Below are 19,932 nucleotides of genomic sequence, written 5' to 3' on the forward strand. Positions count from 1 at the left end.
ACATAGCCACAAGCGATGTCGAGTCTGGTTAGTGACAGTATGGAAAACAAAACAATCGCAAAACTCCGGTTTCGTATGTATTGTATTCTTTGGTAAGGTACAGTTCGCATTGAATCCCACACAACCCAGATGTGATTGAGCCTGTAGATACAGGAAGTGGTGGATTTGATAACACAGCTGGTCCCAAAAGGATGCTTAGCTGGCGACTTGAACTTCATGCAAGAAATGGAAAATTATGTGCCGTAGCTTTGTCAGGCACGTTGAGCATGCGGTGATCTCGTGGAAATGCACTGCAGTTATGTTTATTTTTCTATTTTATCATTTTGTGTGGAATTTGATTAGTTCAAATCATGCTATTACATGTTATTTATTTATTTATTTATCTATTTATTGATTGCTTGATTTATCTATTTATATATTTATTTATTTATTTATTCATTCATTATTATTATTATTATTATTATTATTATTATTATTATTATTATTATTATTATTATTATTATTATTATTATATTATTACTATTATTATTATTATTATTATTATTATTATTAGACGTCTATTATTATTATTATTATTATTATTATTATTATTATTATTATTATTATTATTATTATTATTATTATTATTACTATTATTATTATTATTATTATTATTATTATTATTATTATTATCATTATTATTAGATAGATAGATAGATAGATAGATAGAAGATAGAGAGAGAGAGAGAGAGAGAGAGAGAGAGAGAGAGAGGGAGAGAGAGAGGGAGAGAGAGAGAGAGAGGGAGAGAGAGAGAAAGAGAGAGAGAGAAAACGAGAAAGAGAGAGAGAGAGATAGATAGATAGATAGATAGAGAGAGAGAGAGAGAGAGAGAGAGAGAGAGAGAGAGAGAGAGGGAGAGGGAGAGGGAGAGATAGAGATTGTTTCCATCATTATCCTAATGCAGACTTGCCTGGTTTTACGAAAAATTCGTAGCATTACGAACGTTTGGCTCCTATGTCAGAAATTCATGAACATTTATTTCTAAGTCATTAAAACATAATGAAAATAAAAGTTAATTTCAGATCACATATTTTTAAGGATTGAGAAATGTTATCTTACCGTTTTGAGGGCAAATTGTTGATCCGGTTAACTATATCGACTAAAATTTCTGTCTCCTAAAAACTACGAATTTTTCAAATTTCAAGTTGGCAGGTGTGTCCTAATGTTATGTTGACTACACGTCCATACATACAAATAAGACGGGGTGGGATTGGGGGGGGGGGGGGGGAATTAGAGATAATAAGTAAGATAACTGTAATATTATAAAGGTAAAAAAAAAACGAGACACCTGTTACTGTAAGGGTTGGTAGAAATTGGGTCACTAGAGATAAGATAGGGATGGAATTTTTCTCAACTCCTGTTGTTTTCGTCTTCCAATGGTGACCCATCCTCGTCTCCAACTTGTTTCATGAGTGTCATGACATATTGGGATAGTTTTAGACAATACAAAAATTTAAACGAAAATTTGAAATTGGGAAAGGTTGCTATGGAAATAGTACAAATAATGGATGTTTTGGGTGAAAAACCCTTGGTCAGTGAAGCAATAAATAAAGGAACGTTTATTGAAAATAAAAAATACATTCCATCTTCCCTTTTTTTTTTCAGTCAGTCTGTGATTATAAAATCCTGAACCTCCCCCCCCCCCCAACAAAAAAAAAAACCCCAAAAAAACAAACAAACTAACACTAATCAAAATTCTGACACTTCACCCCCCCCCTCCCCCCCACCCACCCCCTCCTCTACAAAATACCCAAACAAAAAAAAGAACAGCTTAAAGAAATAAACAAAACAATAAAGAAAGACAACCAAAAAAACAAAACAAAACAAAACAAAACAAACAAATAAAAAAAAACCAAAAAAAAAAAAACAACCCCAAAACAACGACAAACAAAAAAAAACAACAAATAAACAAACAAAACGCCCTCACATACCCACACAAAACAACACAAAACAAAGACAGAACGATAGAATAAAGTATTGAGACATAATTAATCAAGCTTCAGTCGTATGTTTAAAACAAACATCATTATTCAATTCATTGTGTTGTACATTCCCCGAATTCGCCAGATACACACACTTCTATGTATTTACTCAAGAGGCCATTCAAACACCAAATGCCCATGAATCTCATTACAATACACGCCACTTGTTTGGGACAGCTTTTATAATCACGCTGCACTCTTACAATATCCGTCAATGTATTCGAGAACCTTCTCATTCACACCTGAGTCGAATGATAACGTATTTTAGAAAGAGCCTTCCTTACCCAAGGACACAACGCTGAGGTCACAGCTTTATGATATTCGTCACCCGTCCGATCATGTTCGCGCGCAACATCGCTTGAAATTGATACCAAGTCAAGACATTTATTTACTACTAGACCAGGAAAACAGCTCGCTTATTAATATTATAAAGATAAATACGACACAAATGAAAATTTCATTCATTCATTCAATACGAAATAAATACGACACAAATGAAATTTTTACCAAGCCAAGACATTTATTTACTACTAGACCAGCTCGCTTATCAATACAATAAAGATAAATACGATACAGACGTGTCCCATATAGATAGATGTAACTGCTTGTTTTTTTTTCTTTTCCTTTCTTTTTATCTTTAAGATGTGCACAAAACGTCAGGAGGGTGGAATGCGGGCACAATAATTTGTTCTTCAATCTCTATGTACAATCAATTCATTGTGGTTTGGTGAGACGGCGATCGTACTCTGGGAAAAGCCATATTTTATAATTTGGCCAGAAAACTTGTCCAAATATCGATCCTCATCTTGGCAAAAAAAAAAAAAAACAACTCTCAAAACCTGAGACCTCGCGAAGTCCCAGGTTTGAGAGTTGTTTTTTTTTGCCAAGATGAGCGTCATTTAAATCGATCGATATTTGAAGGACGAGTTTTCTGGCCAAATTTTAAAATATGGGTTTTTCTAGAGTACGGCAGAAATGTGAAGATCACTTGGTGATAAACGGCAAAGGTCATGTGACCAAATATTTTCTGTGTGTAACTCCCTGTGTGTGTGTGTGTGTGTGTGTGTGTGTGTGTGTGTAGATGTGTGTGTGTGTGTGTGTGTGTGTGTGTGCCTGCGTGTGTAGGTGCGACTGTCGCGAAGTCTTTCGTGTACCTGTGTGTACCTGCGAGTTATGCGAATCATCTGTGTGTCTGCGTGTTTGTGTGTGTATGAGAGGGAGACAATCCTCGAACATAAAGAGTTCCATTCCAGTCATAGTTGTTTGGTGTTCGCGTACACACACGAAACAACGGGTATTCTGTCTTCGGGATGTTTTGTAACACAACCAAACTAGGAAGTGTCCTAAGTTTGTTTTGTGCCGATTGTGTGTCATTAATTTAATAAGCTTTCAGTGTATCAATAAACAATGAAACTATAACGAAGCCTTCGGCAATGTTTGAATATTTTTCAGGTGAGTGTCATAGTCATATCTTTTTTTTTTATGTTGTTATCAAGGTGTCGTGTAGATTTTACCTGTCCGACAACACCGCAATTATCTACTTCCATCTAGATACCTGTGTCGCTCTAATTTACCTGTCAACGTTCTCGCTATTTCCTCATGCTCAAAGTAAACAAAGCTTTCTTCAATGAATGAATATTTCTCACCTCTTACTCTTATGTCTCTTGCCTTTTTCTGTAGATTCACACAGATGTACTTGTAAAATTTATCAGTCACAATCTCTATCACATTTTCTTCAATAATCGTACTGTTACTGTTGTTCATAGAACATATTCATGTTCCCTATGTCAAGATAGTAATACTGTTCTCATAATATGATCATGCCGAGAGATGTTATAAGTTATACAACGTCTCTATTTTATATTCTGTTTTTATTTTTATTTTTTTATGCGATATTTTGAAAGAAGACAATATTTTTTTTTCGAGCGATCAAAAAAATAATGGTTTGAATAGCAATCATGTTTTGTCTATTATTTTCTTGGTTTAAAAAAAAATATGAGTTGCTATTGGGGTTCATAATTCTGTGTTACTTAAGAGGTTGAACATTTAAAAAGCGCATGTGCTCGTTAGTCAAGGGATATTCCATATACATTAACCATTACCCAGCATACTTACATACACCACAATAGAGTTATGTTGATTTATAGAGGATAATCAGTCTTCCATTGATAGGAGGTAATAAAGTAATATCGATTTACTCTTGTAGTGACTCATAGCCAATATCACTAATACTACTAATACTATCAACACCACTACTTCTAATACGACTACTACTACTTACTACTACTACTACTACTACTACTACTACTACTACTACTACTACTACTACTACTACTATTATTATTATTATTATTATTATTATTTAAATACTAAATATTACACAAATGATGATTATGATAATAATAATAATGATAATAGTAATAGTAATGATAATAATAACAAAAACGATAATTATAATGATAATAATAATAATAATAATACTAATAATAATAACAATAATTATAATAATATTTAAACTAATAATGATAATAGTAATAGTAATGATAATAATAACAAAAATGATTTAGAATAATAATAACAATAATAATAATAATAAAAATAATAATAATTATAATAGTTAATAGTAAAATAATAATGATAATTACAATAATAATAATAATAGTAATTATTATTATTATTATTATTATTATTATTATTATTATTATTATTATTATTATTATTATTATTATTGTTATTATTATTATTATTTATGTTTTTTAATTATTTTTTTTATTAATTAATTAATTAATTTATTTATTTTTGTTTTTGTTTTACAATATGCTACATCCACTTCTTTAAAATCAAAAAGCTATCGGCAAGGATTAAGGATTGTCAACAACTCATGTAATACATGCATGAATTTTAAAATAAATGGAACATTAAATAAAGACGGATATAGGATATCATTGTTCTTTTCAAATAAATGGCTATGTAATCACAATGGATCTAGGATACGTCAACCAATGGCATGACCAATGTTTGTTGTGATAACACAAACACACAGACACACTGGGAGACAATGAATGCATGTTATATGATACCTGTGACAAAAAAAAACCCCAAAAAAACCCATTCATTGCATTAAACATATCTATGATAAAAAAAAAAAAAAAAAAAAAAGTAGTCTGTCAGAGCCGTTAGGCCCATGGAGTTGGAGTTTATCCCGGTTTCTATAGCGTGAATCGGACAATATAAAGTTCTTGCTACCCTTTTGGTAGGACGCTAGTCTATCGCAAAGTACTTTCCACTGGATCTAACAGACCCGGCTACCCAATCACTGCTGGGTGGATAAGAGGGTTAGAAAAATATCTCGACTGCACCTGGGATTGATCTCGGTCCCTTTGATTGTGAAGCGAGTGTTCTACCTACTGAGCTATTGGGACCCGCCTGTTTGTAGTGTCTTCTACCTCTTTTATATTATCTTTTTATAAGTATATAATTATTATTATATTCTCCACTGTGGTATCTCTACTATTGAATTATCCCATTAGAAATAAAAATAAAATAAAATTCTCTTTATTCATCCCAGAGGGGAAATTTGTCTCTAGGGTATATTTCAAGGTAAGACTGGAATAACCCAGGCGCCAGCCACAGTGCAGCACCGCAAATTGAGCTAGGGCAAGGTAACTTGTTCAAGGCCAACAGCACAGCGGTGGGCAATCAAACTCGGTACCTTTCAGGTGCAAAGCAAAGACCGTACCGCTGAGCCATGCTACCCCTCTAAAAAAAAATCCTAATAGTTTTGACCAATGTATAGGTACACGCTCTGAGCGGTGCAAAATTGAGTATTTGGAAAAGACTCTTAACTCACATTCTCTCACTGTACTCAGGTGTTAAATGAGTACTCGGTCGTCAACAGTGTTGTCTCTGTTTGAACAATATTGTAATGTCACCTAACAGACGTCATGTCTTGTCCTGCATGTTAGGCATTGATGTTGGCTAGGGACGTCTTGTAAAACAAATTTAGTGGATATTGTACTATATAAATGATCAATTCTTTTTCTTTTTCTTTTAAAGTACTAAAAATGGAAATGTCATATTTCTGATTAATTAAAGTTCAGATTCACTCTGTGGCATCTAGTTCATCGCAAAATAATACCAGAATGAAGTGTTGGTCACATTTATTCCCTCAGCAGGCCATATTGAACATTGTTTCCATTTCATACAGTACAAGCTGGTTGTTAGGCATCCTTATTTTACTAACATTCTTAAAATGTCTGTCATTGCCTTTAGCCATTCTATAGCCGTATCAAGTACTTATTTTCTCATGAGACAAATCAGGTGATGTGTGTAAAGGACCTAAAATATTAGTTTTACAAACGTTGTTACCTATTCAACTAGTGACCATGCTTGTCATCTTCTAGTCAGGATGGGTGATGTAGAATAATGTAGCTATGACATTAATTTGGTATTTAGGAAACATGAATACTTACTACCCTTTGAATAAGAACTGGTTGATATCTATATCCTAATACTAATACAATTCCAAAATGACGTTGTAATGTTCAGCATGTTAGTGATTGTGCGGCTCTGTGGTCTTGTGGTATGACACTCGCTTTCAGATCGTAAGGTCCTGGGTTCGAGCCTCGCTCTGCAAATCGTTAAGTTCTTGGAAAAGGCTCTTTACTCACATTCTCTCACCGTACTTAGGTGTAAAATGACCACAAGAAGGTTAAGACAAATTTTCCCTTGGAGATCATAAAAAGAATTTTATTATTTTTTAAAAACTCTGTCGTCGATTATTAAATAGGGATATGCTACAGGTATTGAAAATTACTACTGTTGCATGTTGCTTGAAAAAGTACGACTAACAAGTGACTTATACTGTGTAAAAATGGAAATCTAGTTCCACATGTCCTGTTTGGCGAATTGATGAAGCACATTAATACAAGAGGGCTCTATGGAAATACACTTTTTAAATGTGTATATTTGAATAAAACACAGATTTTTAGGAACTATTCTTTTATTCTATTTAACACCATTTAAATTATCTCCTAAGACCATTTATATTGCTGGTATGTGATTTTTACATTTCGTTTTTATTTGTTCTTCCTGTCAAACAGGTTTGGAATCTCAACATTCCTCACATAGCAGGAATACCTCAAGGAGAATGAAAATGAATGATTCTTCATCATCGCTATCATCAACAGCATCATCATCCTCTAACAAGCCAAAGCATTTTTATCACATGTCATCCACCAACGACATCAGCACATCCAAAAGACATTCCATCAGCAGGTTATGGGTACCAGATTGCCAGTTTGGATTATCACACTTTTGCTCATCACTGTCACGGCAACGATCGACGAACACATTATCAACATCATCATCATCATTCCACCTCTTTCTATGCATAATTCTAGTATTATTATCCGTATTTTGTTCTGAATGTACAGCGACACCGACATCAATATCTTCATCATCGACATTCGACAAAGCTTTCTTCAATATCACGTCATTAATAACAATCCCAAATTCAGTATGGGATTTGCAAGAGACCAAGCAATTCTCATTCAAGACTTGTAGTGATTCCGGAAGTCTTCTTTCTATGCGTGGATCATTACATAATTCAGACTCATCGACATCATCGTCTTCATCATCATCATCATCATCATCAGGTACTGAAGAATTGACTTTATCGCTGTATGAAAAAGCTGTCATGTTTGTTTGGAGTATAAGCGGCCAGTCAGGTTCTGTTTCTGTGGGAGAGCATGTAAACAATAACAAATGGTACACCCTTATCCTACGGCAGACTCTGGGCTCCCTTAAATTGTCCGTTCAAGCTGGACAGAATTCACCACTATACGAGGTGGAAGTTGCAAACTCCACCACCAATTCTTTACTTCGTAACATCAGGTGAGACTGAAAAGACTTACTTATTGTTTCTATGCCATATTGTTGTCTTCCAACAAGCCTGTCTGTTTCTGTAGAGAATGAATGATTAGTATTAAATCAGACAGTGGGTGGAGCAGGCTTTTATGTTGTTAATAACAGGTGAAGTGAGTAGGGAAGTTCCAGAAGACAATAAAGAATAAGACTTCGGTGGTGTCGGGGAGACGAACTCAGGATCCTCTACCTGGCCAAGAAAGGGATGCTCTACAAATGGCACTATCAACACTGGAGTGATGTAGAGCTTCCTTTTCATCGCTATCGTGGCCAGGTGGAGGGTGCAATAACACAGTCATGTCTTGGGTTCAGATCCCCATCACAAAAGTTTTTATTCTCAATTATCTTTGGACACTTCTCTACTCGCTTCATCTCTTGTTATTATTAGGATGACCACTGATAATACGCTTGGTTTTCAGCACTATAAAATATTTTCAACCAATTTACTTGAACACTGTACTTTTTCCCATATATACAAATACAAAACATGTTATATTAAAAGATCAATTAGTTTTTTAAAGTATTATAAGGATGACATAAAGTACTGACAGTACACACTGAACGAAACTTGGTTCTACCTTTTTTTTAAGTGGAAGAAAGTGAATCTATGAATTTTGAAAAATTATGAAACAAGCTACTTGTCCTTAAAACCGTACCAGGTATCATGTCATAGAGTAGGACTGTATGCCTAATGATTGAATGTTAAAGTGTATGTAGTCCTTAAAAATACCGAATCCCAAAACACGTTGGATAGGAGACTAGTCTAAGGCAAAGTACTTTCCCTCAGGTCTAAGGGACCCAGCCACCCACTCTGTTAGTTATACAGAAGAAATATAATTAATATGCTGTCTGCTAACCCAGCTGTCACAGTACATACCGTTTGAATGTTATAGTTTTCTATCATTTTGATTTTCGTTCAATGTGGATGTCATTACAGCTCGACATAATGCTATTTTTTTCTACGCTATCAAATTCTATCGTTTATCAAATTCAACGCTGTCATGTATGATGTATACAATTTCAAGTTTGATAAACAAATTTATCTTCATGCATGATATTAGATTAAAATTGATAAGTCTATGCAGTTCTTATGTGGCCGAAATTATTGTATGTTACAAGTACCTTTGATTCCTTAACCCTCTCCTTGCCAGCCATTTTCAGAATTTTCCCTAAAGCTTCGCGCCCACCCAACACAAAAGCAGACATTTCTAACTCAAACAGAAAAGCAACACGCACATTCTATACATAATATTGTTAGACAACATGAGCTCTATTACAGAATGTCAAGTTTTTATAGCTATAGCAAATAGAAATGAAATCTGGATGAGAAAAATGACAGTTGCATCGTAACAAATGTGACGATTTTCCAATAGGTGGTAAGGAGAGGGTTAAATCCCTACAATTAATTTAATATGTTAACCATTGACTCAAATCAGTATGTCCAGACAATTTAAATAATGAAAATCGAATCTACAGCCAGAAATGTGAGACTTGGGTCAATGTTATTTTGTTTTATTTACAAAAAAGAATATCAATGCTAATGGAGCTTATATCATATCAGTAACATGTCATTAAAATCAAATGCCATTAAAAAAACAAAAGTAACAATATATTGTACAGATTGTCTCAGATAAAATATTCCAAAATGGGAGGAACAGAGAAAAGCGTAGAAAACAAAAGAAAAAAAACTACAAAGAAGAAAAGACATATTTTTTTGGACATTGAATGCTTAGTCATATATGTATTTTTAAGTAAATAGTTCGCGATCAAGGGCATTTTTAAGTTCATTCATGTCTTTTGCATGTTTAATTTGAAACTTTTAAACTGATCCATGTTCTGTCAGTACAGGAATATGTGTGTGTGTGTGTGTGTGTGTGTGTGTGTGTGTGTGTGTGTGTATTCAACCCAATTGAAGTTGAGTATCTTGAAATATATAAATTGTTAGTTCATTTCATATCTCTGATGATTTTAATTTCAAATTCATCTGACTGAACTTGATGATGAAAGTCTCTGTTATAAAACAAAATATGTCTTCGATTCAACGCTGTATTGCGGACAATGGATGTGAAGTCTTCTGATCTGCTAAATGCTTGAATTTCAAAATTCTAATCCTTTTGACAGGAACCTCAATACTCTTCTACAGTCGTAACGTCACGTCCTTCCTAATGACAATGGTTACTTAGTAACACTGGCTCTAAACTATCGGAACAATGGCGGACGCCCTCATGAAATATTTCTCCGACGAGCATAAAAGGGTATCCAGAGGGGAAAAAAACCACATAAATTTGATCATGTTTTGACTTTTACACATTCTGATCACAAGGCATATGAAAAGTTCTTGCCAGCTTGAAGAATAAAAAGTAATGATTTTCTTTGTTTAGAACCAAGATGGCCGCCGTTGCCGGGCGGCGTGACATCAGACTCATCATCATCATTGCCTTTTTCACCCTGGGTCAGGGTATAGGCCACAGACAAACAGTTTCCATCCTTCTCTATCCTGAGCCAACTTTTTTATCTCATTCCAGGTCTTACCACTTCTCTGTATATCAGCTTCTTTAATTTTTCTCCATGTTCCTCGTGGCCTTCCCCTTGATCTTCTTCCCTGAGGGTTCCAGTCCAATACTTTCTTTGTTATAGTTGAGTCATTCTTTCTAAGCGTGTGTCCAATCCACCTCCATCGTCTTCTTCCTATATCCTCTCCCACTGGTTTCTGCTGTGTTCTTTTCCATACTTCTTCATTTTTTATTCTATCCATCCATTTTATTCTGAGTAGCTTACGCATGCACCTGTTTACGAAAATCTGTACCCTCCTTATACATGCCTGTGATGCGTTCCAAGTTTCACATCCATACAGTAGGACAGACTTCACGTTTGAGTTGAAAAGTCTTAGCTTTAGTTGAAGGGAGATATCTTTAGTTCTCCAAACTCTGTTCAAAGATGTGAATGCAGCCTGTGCCTTTCCTATTCGTGCTTTCACCTCTGCTTCCGTGCCTCCATCCTTGTCAATTATACTTCCGAGATAGCAGAAAGTGTCTATATCTTCGAGTTCCTGATCTTTTACTTTGATCTGCTCCCTTTGACGCGTACCTATCCTCAAGACCTTTGACTTTGCAGGGTGAATTCTTAGACCAATTGATTCCGAGAGGCTGTTTATAATTGTGGTTTTTGCTTGCATCTGGTCCTGGGTGTGGGACAAAAGAGCCAGATCATCTGCAAAATCCAGATCATCCAACTGTGTCCAGGGGTCCACTGTATCCCATTTCTTCTCCCTTTGGAGGTTTCCCTCATTAGCCAATCAATGGCAAGGATGAACAGGAATGGTGAGAGCAAGCATCCCTGCTTGACACCAGTCTTAATTTCAAAGCTGTCAGTAAGCTGATCTTCATGTACAACCCTGCAACTTGATCCTTCATACATTTCCTTAATGAGGTTTACTATCTTTTCAGGGAGTCCATAATGTGCCAGAATTTTCCACAATGTTGCTCTGTCAATACTGTCGAAAGCCTTCTCGTAATCCAGAAAGTTGACAATAAGAGGAGAGTTCCATTCTATAGACTGTTCCACTATAACTCGCAGAGAGGCAATCTGGTCGGTGGTTGAACGGTTTTTCCGAAAACCTGCCTGTTCGTCCCGCAGTTTAGCATCTGTTGCATTCTTAATTCTCTCTAAAATAATACGGTTGAAAACCTTTCCTGGGATAGAAAGAAGAGTGATGCCTCGATAATTATTACAATTACTGAGGTCCCCTTTCTTTGGAAGCTTGATAAGATGTCCTTCCTTCCAATCCTTTGGGAATATCCCGTCATTCCAGATTCTCTCAAATAGTGGGTGCAGGCCTCAGCATTTCTTTCCGCATCAACCTTTAGAGCCTCCGGTGGAATCTGGTCTGTTCCAGCAGCTTTCCCCCTTTTCATCTTGTTAATGGCACCCACAATCTCTGCTATCGATGGTGGATCACAGCTAATTGGTAGCTCATTCCTTGCAGGCAAAATTTCTGGCTGGTTGTCTGGTGGTGGTCTGTTCAGAAGGCAGTTGAAATGTTCCCTCCATCGTTCAGATTGAGCCTCTTTTCCAAAAATAGTTTTCCCATCTTTGTCTTTGACTGGTACCTCTGGTTTCCCATATTTTCCAGCAAGTGTCTTGGTAGTTTGATAAAGGATCCTCATGTGTCCTCCAGTCGCTGCTGCTTCTGCTTTCTCTGCAAGTCTGTTCATGAATGCTTCCTTGTCTTTCTTCACAGATCTTTTGACTTCCTTAGCTATGGCTCGATACTGCTCTTGTGCATCCAGTCTTGAAGCCCTTGTTCGGCTTGCATTCACTTGTTCCTTCCTTGTTCTCCTCTTTTCAATAAGGTCCAAGGTGGTTGGACTTATCCATTCTTTATGTTCCGATTTCTTTACCCCCAATACCTCGTGGCAAGTTGTTATGTAGACTTCCTTGATCTTTGCCCAATGTGACTCTACATCTATGTCCTCCTCGAGCTCAGTAAGAGGTTGGAATCTATTACTCAATTGTAGTTTGAATTCCTCATTCTTTTCCCCATCAAGTGCATTCACCTCGAATTTTCTTCTTGTATGTGATCTGGCCCCGTGTTTTCTGAGTCGGAGCTTAAGCTTTGCCAATAGCAGGTGGTGGTCTGATCCAACATCTGCCCCTCTCCGTACTGTCACATCTTCCAATGAACGTCTGAATCTACGAGAGATACAAAAATGATCAATCTGATTCTCTGTCACACCATCTGGTGAGACCCAAGTTGCTTTGTGGATCCTCTTATGGGGGAACACTGTTCCTCCAATCACCAAACTGTTGAATGCACAGAAATTTGCAAATCTCTCACCATTATCATTCATTTCTCCCATGCCATGACGTCCCATGATACCTTCATAGCCTACGTTATCCTGTCCCACTTTTGCATTAGCATCTCCCATCAATATGTTGTCAATGACTTGTTGTGGCAGACCATAAAATGTATCTTTGTCCTCATCCGTTGCATCATTTGTTGGGGCATAGATCTGTACAATGTTCATGCTGATCTTCTTACTCCGTGTTGTAAAGGACGCCATGATGATCCTTTCTCCGTGTTGTTCCTATCCTCTCAGTGACTTCTGGGCAAACTTGCTTAGAATTATTCCTACTCCCTGTGTATGAATCCCGTCCCCTCTCCCTGAATATAAAATCTTCTCCCCAGACTTGAGGTGTTTCTGTCCGGATTGTATCCAGTGGGTTTCGCTTACTCCAAGTATATGCAGCCTGTATCTTCTCATCTCAGTCACAACTTGAGAGCTTTTTCCTGCTTCATACATGGTGCGAACGTTCCACGACGCAATTCGAAGCTGCTTGTTTGGCGAAGACGTCATCGGGTCAGCAGAGTCCTTTCGGCTTTGTCTGTTGTCCTTCATAAATTCTGTAATTCCAGAAACTCTTCGGTCGCCCAAGCTAAAAAAAGGATTTAGTTTGTCTGTCTGTGTTTCTGTAACGGTTTGAGTTTAACGGAAAGGGGTGTTAACCCTTTGCCAACCCCCAACCTGGAGGACCAGGTGACTCAAAGATGGGGGAATCACACACCATTAGTCGCCTTTTACGACACGCTGGCTTGGCGTTGGGCTATTCTTGACCCTCTCAGTTGAGGGACCCCGGACACCACACGGGGTGACATCAGACTGTTTGAGTTCAATTCTCTTCGACTTGTTCACCCCGACATGTTGTCAGATTGGTTCAATGGGTCACAAATAGAAGCGGATAACATTTTAAGTTAGTCTTAAAAACAATAACAAAAGAAAACAAACAAAAACATACGTTTTATTTTTCTCTTTTAGATTATAAAATAAAATTTAATTTAGCCTATGATAAATCAATGGTGTCAAAAATAAAACAATGGTTTTATTACCATGATAATATTAAAGTAATTTAATATGCTTCAAGGGAGGAAGACTGAAATTAAATGACAATCATTTCAACATAACTCAATTTATAGGGCCCAGCACTCGCTCTACATTACAATGGAAAACCAGTGAAACAATATAATGATAATGAATATTAGTTATGAGAGCTTTAAATGTCATAGGATGTCAGAATTAGCGATGCACAATAGTTATTATTATTCTATAGTAGGAAACACTCGAATGTATCAGCGTCATTATAGAAGGAAACACTCGAATGTATCAGCGCCATTATAGAAGGAAACACTCGAATGTATCAGCGCCATTATAGAAGGAAACACTCGAATGTATCAGCGCCATTAAATAACTTAAGTTAAAATGCATTCAGCTAACCCTCTCCTTACCGCCCATTTTCATGATTTTCATGCAATGTCATACCGACCCAACACAAAATGGATGTCTTTACACTCAAACTCAAAAGTAATAAGTACGTATCTAGCTACAATACACATAAAGTACTGAACAAGTGTGTAATGGTAGCACGTCTGACCGGTAATCAGAAGGTCTGAGCTTCGATCCCCAGTCGAGGTAGACTGATTTTTTGGGATGTTTTTTTTTTTTCTTGTATTTTTCTTTCTTGCTTTGTCTGGCACCTTTCATACACACTTGTTCAGTTCTTTATATTACACCGGTGCTTACTCCTTAATTTGTTCATTTGATATTATACAATACGCATAATTTTGTGTGCAGAAAAACGAGATCTACAAAACAGCATTGAGTTTTTATCGACGTGCACTTATTTGCAGGTCTGATAACTCAATTCATTATGGGCTCATTGTTGTAATGGAAATCTCAATAAAATGACGCACAATCACAATATTGTCCATTACAGCAATGTTAAACTAGGCTCATAATCGGTTCGGATGTAAGACCTGCATATAGATAGAATGAAGTTGACGTCACTCTGGTCTTTGTTATTATTTTTTGCCATCCACGTTTATGAGTAATACTCACGAATCGGTATTATCCAGACTATAAAAGTTCATGATTACACATAGTTTTGTGTGTTGATCCGTTATACTTCCGGATGGCAATGTTATGAACTTCTTAGCCAAGCGCATACTATCTATATGTAGGCCTACACGTCGTTCTTATTAATATTACAATGATTTATCTTGATCCGTTTATAAAGCAAATCTGAATATGAAACATTGTCATAGTATGATAATAATTGTGATGATTTTCCTGTAGGTGACAAGAAGAGGGGTAATTTATTTACATTCTTTTAACATTGAAGATTTTTCTCTAATGATTCATAATTGTTACTCTTTCATAGATGAGGTTCAATTTTAGTTTCGTTGTTTAAGAGCTTAGTAAATAGAAAACAAAGTGGGGCAAAGTTTAGTCCTGGGAAAAGGATCTTTACTCAGATCCACTCACGTACTCAGGTGTAAAATGAGTAGCTGGCCTGTAACCGCAACGCCACGTCTCGTTCTACGTGTTAATAAATGTTGGTTTTGGATCGGGAACACTTTTAATCCAAGCATTACTTACTTAGGCCGCTCCTTGGGGCGCCCAATATGAGCCACAAGTCTTCGCCATTCTGTCCTGTCCTCCATAAGCGTACGCAGCTCCCGGGGTTGTCCATTCCTGTGTCATCTAGCAGACAGTCAATATAAGTTTTATTCTGCCTGCCTCTGCTATCAAGCAGATGCATCATTACATATAAAACATTAAAATGAAAAAGTTACTTCCTACCAGTAACTATATCCCATTAACTCTTTCAGCGCCATTGGCCGCACTGTGTGGCCAGAGCAGAATCTCTTCTACTGGCCAATGGCCGCATAGTCGGGCCGATCTTGAAAGGCAAAAATAGTAATTTAATCCAATCCTACTTTCTACAAATGTACTATAAATTAAACCAATGGTATCATTTCTTTCACCAGAACATTCAATTGCCCCTAGGGAGTATTTTAATTGAAATTTTGTGCCGAATTCGAATGTGGCTTTGTCTTAGCTTGTCATTCTCATGCTGCCTCAATCAGGTGTCAGCCAATTTATGATGGAAATGCGAATATAACCTCAGCGCTGAAAGAGTTAAGCCTAGTATGTGTTATAGATTGTAATCGTTAAATGGAATGTTATAGATTGGTAACATCTTGCACATTTCATACTCTATCTGTGGTGTAAATCGTCATAATTTAGTATGCTTCATTTATCGACCCTTTACCATTCACGGTGCACAAATCTATTAGTATTTAGTATGCAGTCATTTTCTGACAGAACACATTTCTCTTTCAGAGATATTATCAGTAGAATAGGATACCCCCCCCCCCCCCCCCATCCCCATCCACCCATCCACTCTCACATACTCGCCAACATGATATAAGTATACAATGTTTCTAAAAAAATTTCAAAGTTCACACCTTTCTTTTTTCTTTTTTTTTTTTTTGGGGGGGGGGGGGGGGGGGGGGGGGGGGGGGGGGGGGGGGGGGTTGGACACATTTAGGGTCATTATTAATCTTTAAACGGTCGGTATTTGTGATCCACCCCACCTAAACGGTGAGATATCGGGATTATTTACACATTCTTACAATGAATTTATGGTCAAAACCATAGAGGCGGGCCGAGTTTACATAATGTTTTAATGAGGATAATGGATCGGACTCCGGAAAGTGCCGAAAATTAAACAAAATTATCTCTTTATGTTTCTGTTGATTTGATCTTCAACGTCACTTTTTAACAAATGGTTCACTTCGACAAAATACCGGGGTTTTTTTTAACGGTAGGTCACGTGATTTGCAGTAACTTTTTTTTTCTAGCCAAAATTTTGAAAAAAATATTTTGTCGTATTATTATGGTAGCATGCTAGATATATTGCGTTTTATAAAATCTGCGAGGATTATCATTAAAAATGTTGGTATTGATTAACGATGTGAATTTCCTGTTGTTTATTTAGCTGTGTACCGATAGTCGTCATGTCGTTAATATAAACATGGTTGATAATGTTTACTGTGACATAATATTATATGGGTGAGTAGAGAGATCCCCTCAGGCTGGCCGAAATTGACTACCTAGATCGAAAGTTTTGTATTTGATGACCCACCGTCTCAAATTGGCAATAATATATAATAATAATAATAATAATAATAATAATAAATAATAATAATAATAATAATAATAATAATAATATAATAATAATAATAATAATAATAATAATAATAATAATAATAATAATAATAATAATAATAATAATAATAATAATAATAATAATAATAATAATATTAATAATAATAATAATAATAATATTAATAATAATAATAATAATAATAATAATAATAATATTAATAATAATAATAATAATAATAATAATAATAATAATAATAATAATAGCGTCTATATAATAATAATAATATACTACTACTACTAATAATAATAATAATAATATGTCGAGATGAATCTGATGTAAAATTGTGAATTTCAAGTTAGCATGATCAGAAACATGAGATGTTTAGCAGGGGCTCGCAATGTTTGAAACGGCATCTATTCTATTCAATAAAACTCAAGAAGTCTAATCTTTAATATATATATATATATATTTATATTAGTGTCATAGTCGAGAATCGAAGTACAAATTTTTCCTATCGACATTCGTTTGACATGTCCATAATATTATTATACCAAAGGAGAAAACCGACATTCACCACTTAGTGGATGGATGACAGAGGATGAGTACACCCCCCCCCCCCTTTCCACACTTCTCCGGCGTTGTGTCCTTGGATAAGACGATTTCCAGACCCAATATCCCCATTCGATTCGGGTGTGAATCATTATCTTGGAGTGTGCTTCGTCGTACTCGTTCACAAGTCGATAATTATGGTTGGTCTGTGGATGCCCAGGTCTTCTATTTATATCGTGTCGGCCGTTGTCTCCAATCGGTATTGTGTTTGGATGAACTTGGTGCTGGAAATTGACTTTATAGCCACAAATATGAACCTCTGGGTTAATTACTTACGGCTACTTGGAGAATAAATATTTTTTCTTTCACCCCTCCCCCCCCCCCCTCAAAAAAAAATACAAACAAACAACAAAACCCAATAAAACAAATACATGAACAGATAATAATAACAATAAAATAAACCAAACAAAAATTACAAAATACAAATTAACAAAGACCCCCCCCCCCCAATAAAAAGTAAACAAAAAATTATAATAATTTTTAAAAGAACCAAAAATCAAAACAAAAACCAAAGAAAAAAATTTAAAAAAATTAATAAATAAATAAAATAAAACAAAGACAAACAAAACAACAATTTGAAGTTGTATTATTTCATTATTTTATTTCCAGATTAATTGATTCTCCAGGGTCTGATTTATCCCGACATAGAACCATGTTGTGACGGTGGGTCACATGTATTGATTTACCTGTTTATTTACTCATTTAGTTACATGTTAATCTCCACAGGCTGGTGGGTTCCATGGAGATCGGCAAAGGGTTCCAGGGCTGTATCTACAAAGGCCCCGGTGTGGATCTATCGGCCCCTCAAGTCACGGCCACGAACATCAATTGGGATACGTGCCCCTTGGATACTCAGGAGGTTGGATGTGGGGGTGAGTACTGGTGATCTGGATTCTGGATGTTATGGGATGAGTGAGTGAGTTAGTTAATGGATGGACGTGTGGGTAGATGGATTTGTTGATAGGTCGTATGAGCTGAATTAGGGGATTGGTCAAAGGACGGGTTGAATGAGATGGATGGATAAGTTACAACAAGATATGAAGTGAATAGAAAAGTGCCAGAAGACAATAGAGAATAAAAATTTTTTCGCGGCGGTGGTGGGGTTTGAACCTGCGACCTTATTGGTACGACAACTCCGCCTGGCAGGTGAGAGCGTGGCTCTACCGTGTGAGCTATCCACGAACACAAAATATTCGTTTCAAACTCAAAGTCATTACTAGATCCCTCTCTCACCCACTTCTTGAGATCGCCGATTCGTTCGTACACCACCATCGCGAATAATTTTGACCAGCAGTTAAGCTTTAATAGCCAATATTCTCAACACAAACATATAACATAGAAACGATTGAGACATTGAGTATGCTCCGGTGTATAGGGTGAATTTTAATTCAGAAAAGTGAGTGGAGCAGGCACTTATGTTGGTAACAACAAGATATGAAGTGAATAGAAAAGTGCCAGAAGACAATAGAGAATAAAAATTTTTTCGCGGCGGTGGTGGGGTTTGAACCTGCGACCTTATTGGTACGACAACTCCGCCTGGCAGGTGAGAGCGTGGCTCTACCGTGTGAGCTATCCACGAACACAAAATATTCGTTTCAAACTCAAAGTCATTACTAGATCCCTCTCTCACCCACTTCTTGAGATCGCCGATTCGTTCGTACACCACCATCGCATTTTGTGTTCGTGGATAGCTCACACGGTAGAGCCACGCTCTCACCTGCCAGGCGGAGTTGTCGTACCAATAAGGTCGCAGGTTCAAACCCCACCACCGCCGCGAAAAAATTTTTATTCTCTATTGTCTTCTGGCACTTTTCTATTCACTTCATATCTTGTTGTTACCAACATAAGTGCCTGCTCCACTCACTTTTCTGAATTAAAATTCACCCTATACACCGGAGCATACTCAATGTCTCAATCGTTTCTATGTTAAAATGTTTGTGTTGAGAATATTGGCTATTAAAGCTTAACTGCTGGTCAAAATTATTCGCGATGGTGGTGTACGAACGAATCGGCGATCTCAAGAAGTGGGTGAGAGAGGGATCTAGTAATGACTTTGAGTTTGAAACGAATATTTTGTGTTCGTGGATAGCTCACACGGTAGAGCCACGCTCTCACCTGCCAGGCGGAGTTGTCGTACCAATAAGGTCGCAGGTTCAAACCCCACCACCGCCGCGAAAAAATTTTTATTCTCTATTGTCTTCTGGCACTTTTCTATTCACTTCATATCTTGTTGTTACCAACATAAGTGCCTGCTCCACTCACTTTTCTGAATTAAAATTCACCCTATACACCGGAGCATACTCAATGTCTCAATCGTTTCTATGTTATATGTTTGTGTTGAGAATATTGGCTATTAAAGCTTAACTG

General features: G+C 36.4%; 1 protein-coding gene across 2 annotated transcripts in view; it reads left to right on the forward strand.

The window, feature by feature from the left end:
• The first annotated feature begins 3,170 nt into the window (after positions 1 to 3,170).
• LOC144979825 (uncharacterized) overlaps positions 3,171 to 19,932 on the forward strand; it is a 147,990-nt gene continuing 131,228 nt past the window's right edge. For both annotated transcript variants that reach the window (XM_078926967.1, XM_078926968.1), the window contains exons 1-3: positions 3,171 to 3,474; positions 7,125 to 7,917; positions 18,292 to 18,437. In XM_078926967.1, coding sequence (XP_078783093.1) covers positions 3,456 to 3,474; positions 7,125 to 7,917; positions 18,292 to 18,437 — 958 coding nt within the window. In that variant the 5' untranslated portion in view covers positions 3,171 to 3,455. The remainder of the gene's footprint in view (positions 3,475 to 7,124; positions 7,918 to 18,291; positions 18,438 to 19,932) is intronic.

Source organism: Berghia stephanieae, chromosome 9 (genome assembly GCF_034508935.2).
Source record: "Berghia stephanieae isolate SIO BIC M18660-M18661 chromosome 9, UCSD_Bste_1.3, whole genome shotgun sequence".
NCBI classification, from domain to species: Eukaryota; Metazoa; Mollusca; class Gastropoda; order Nudibranchia; family Aeolidiidae; genus Berghia; species Berghia stephanieae.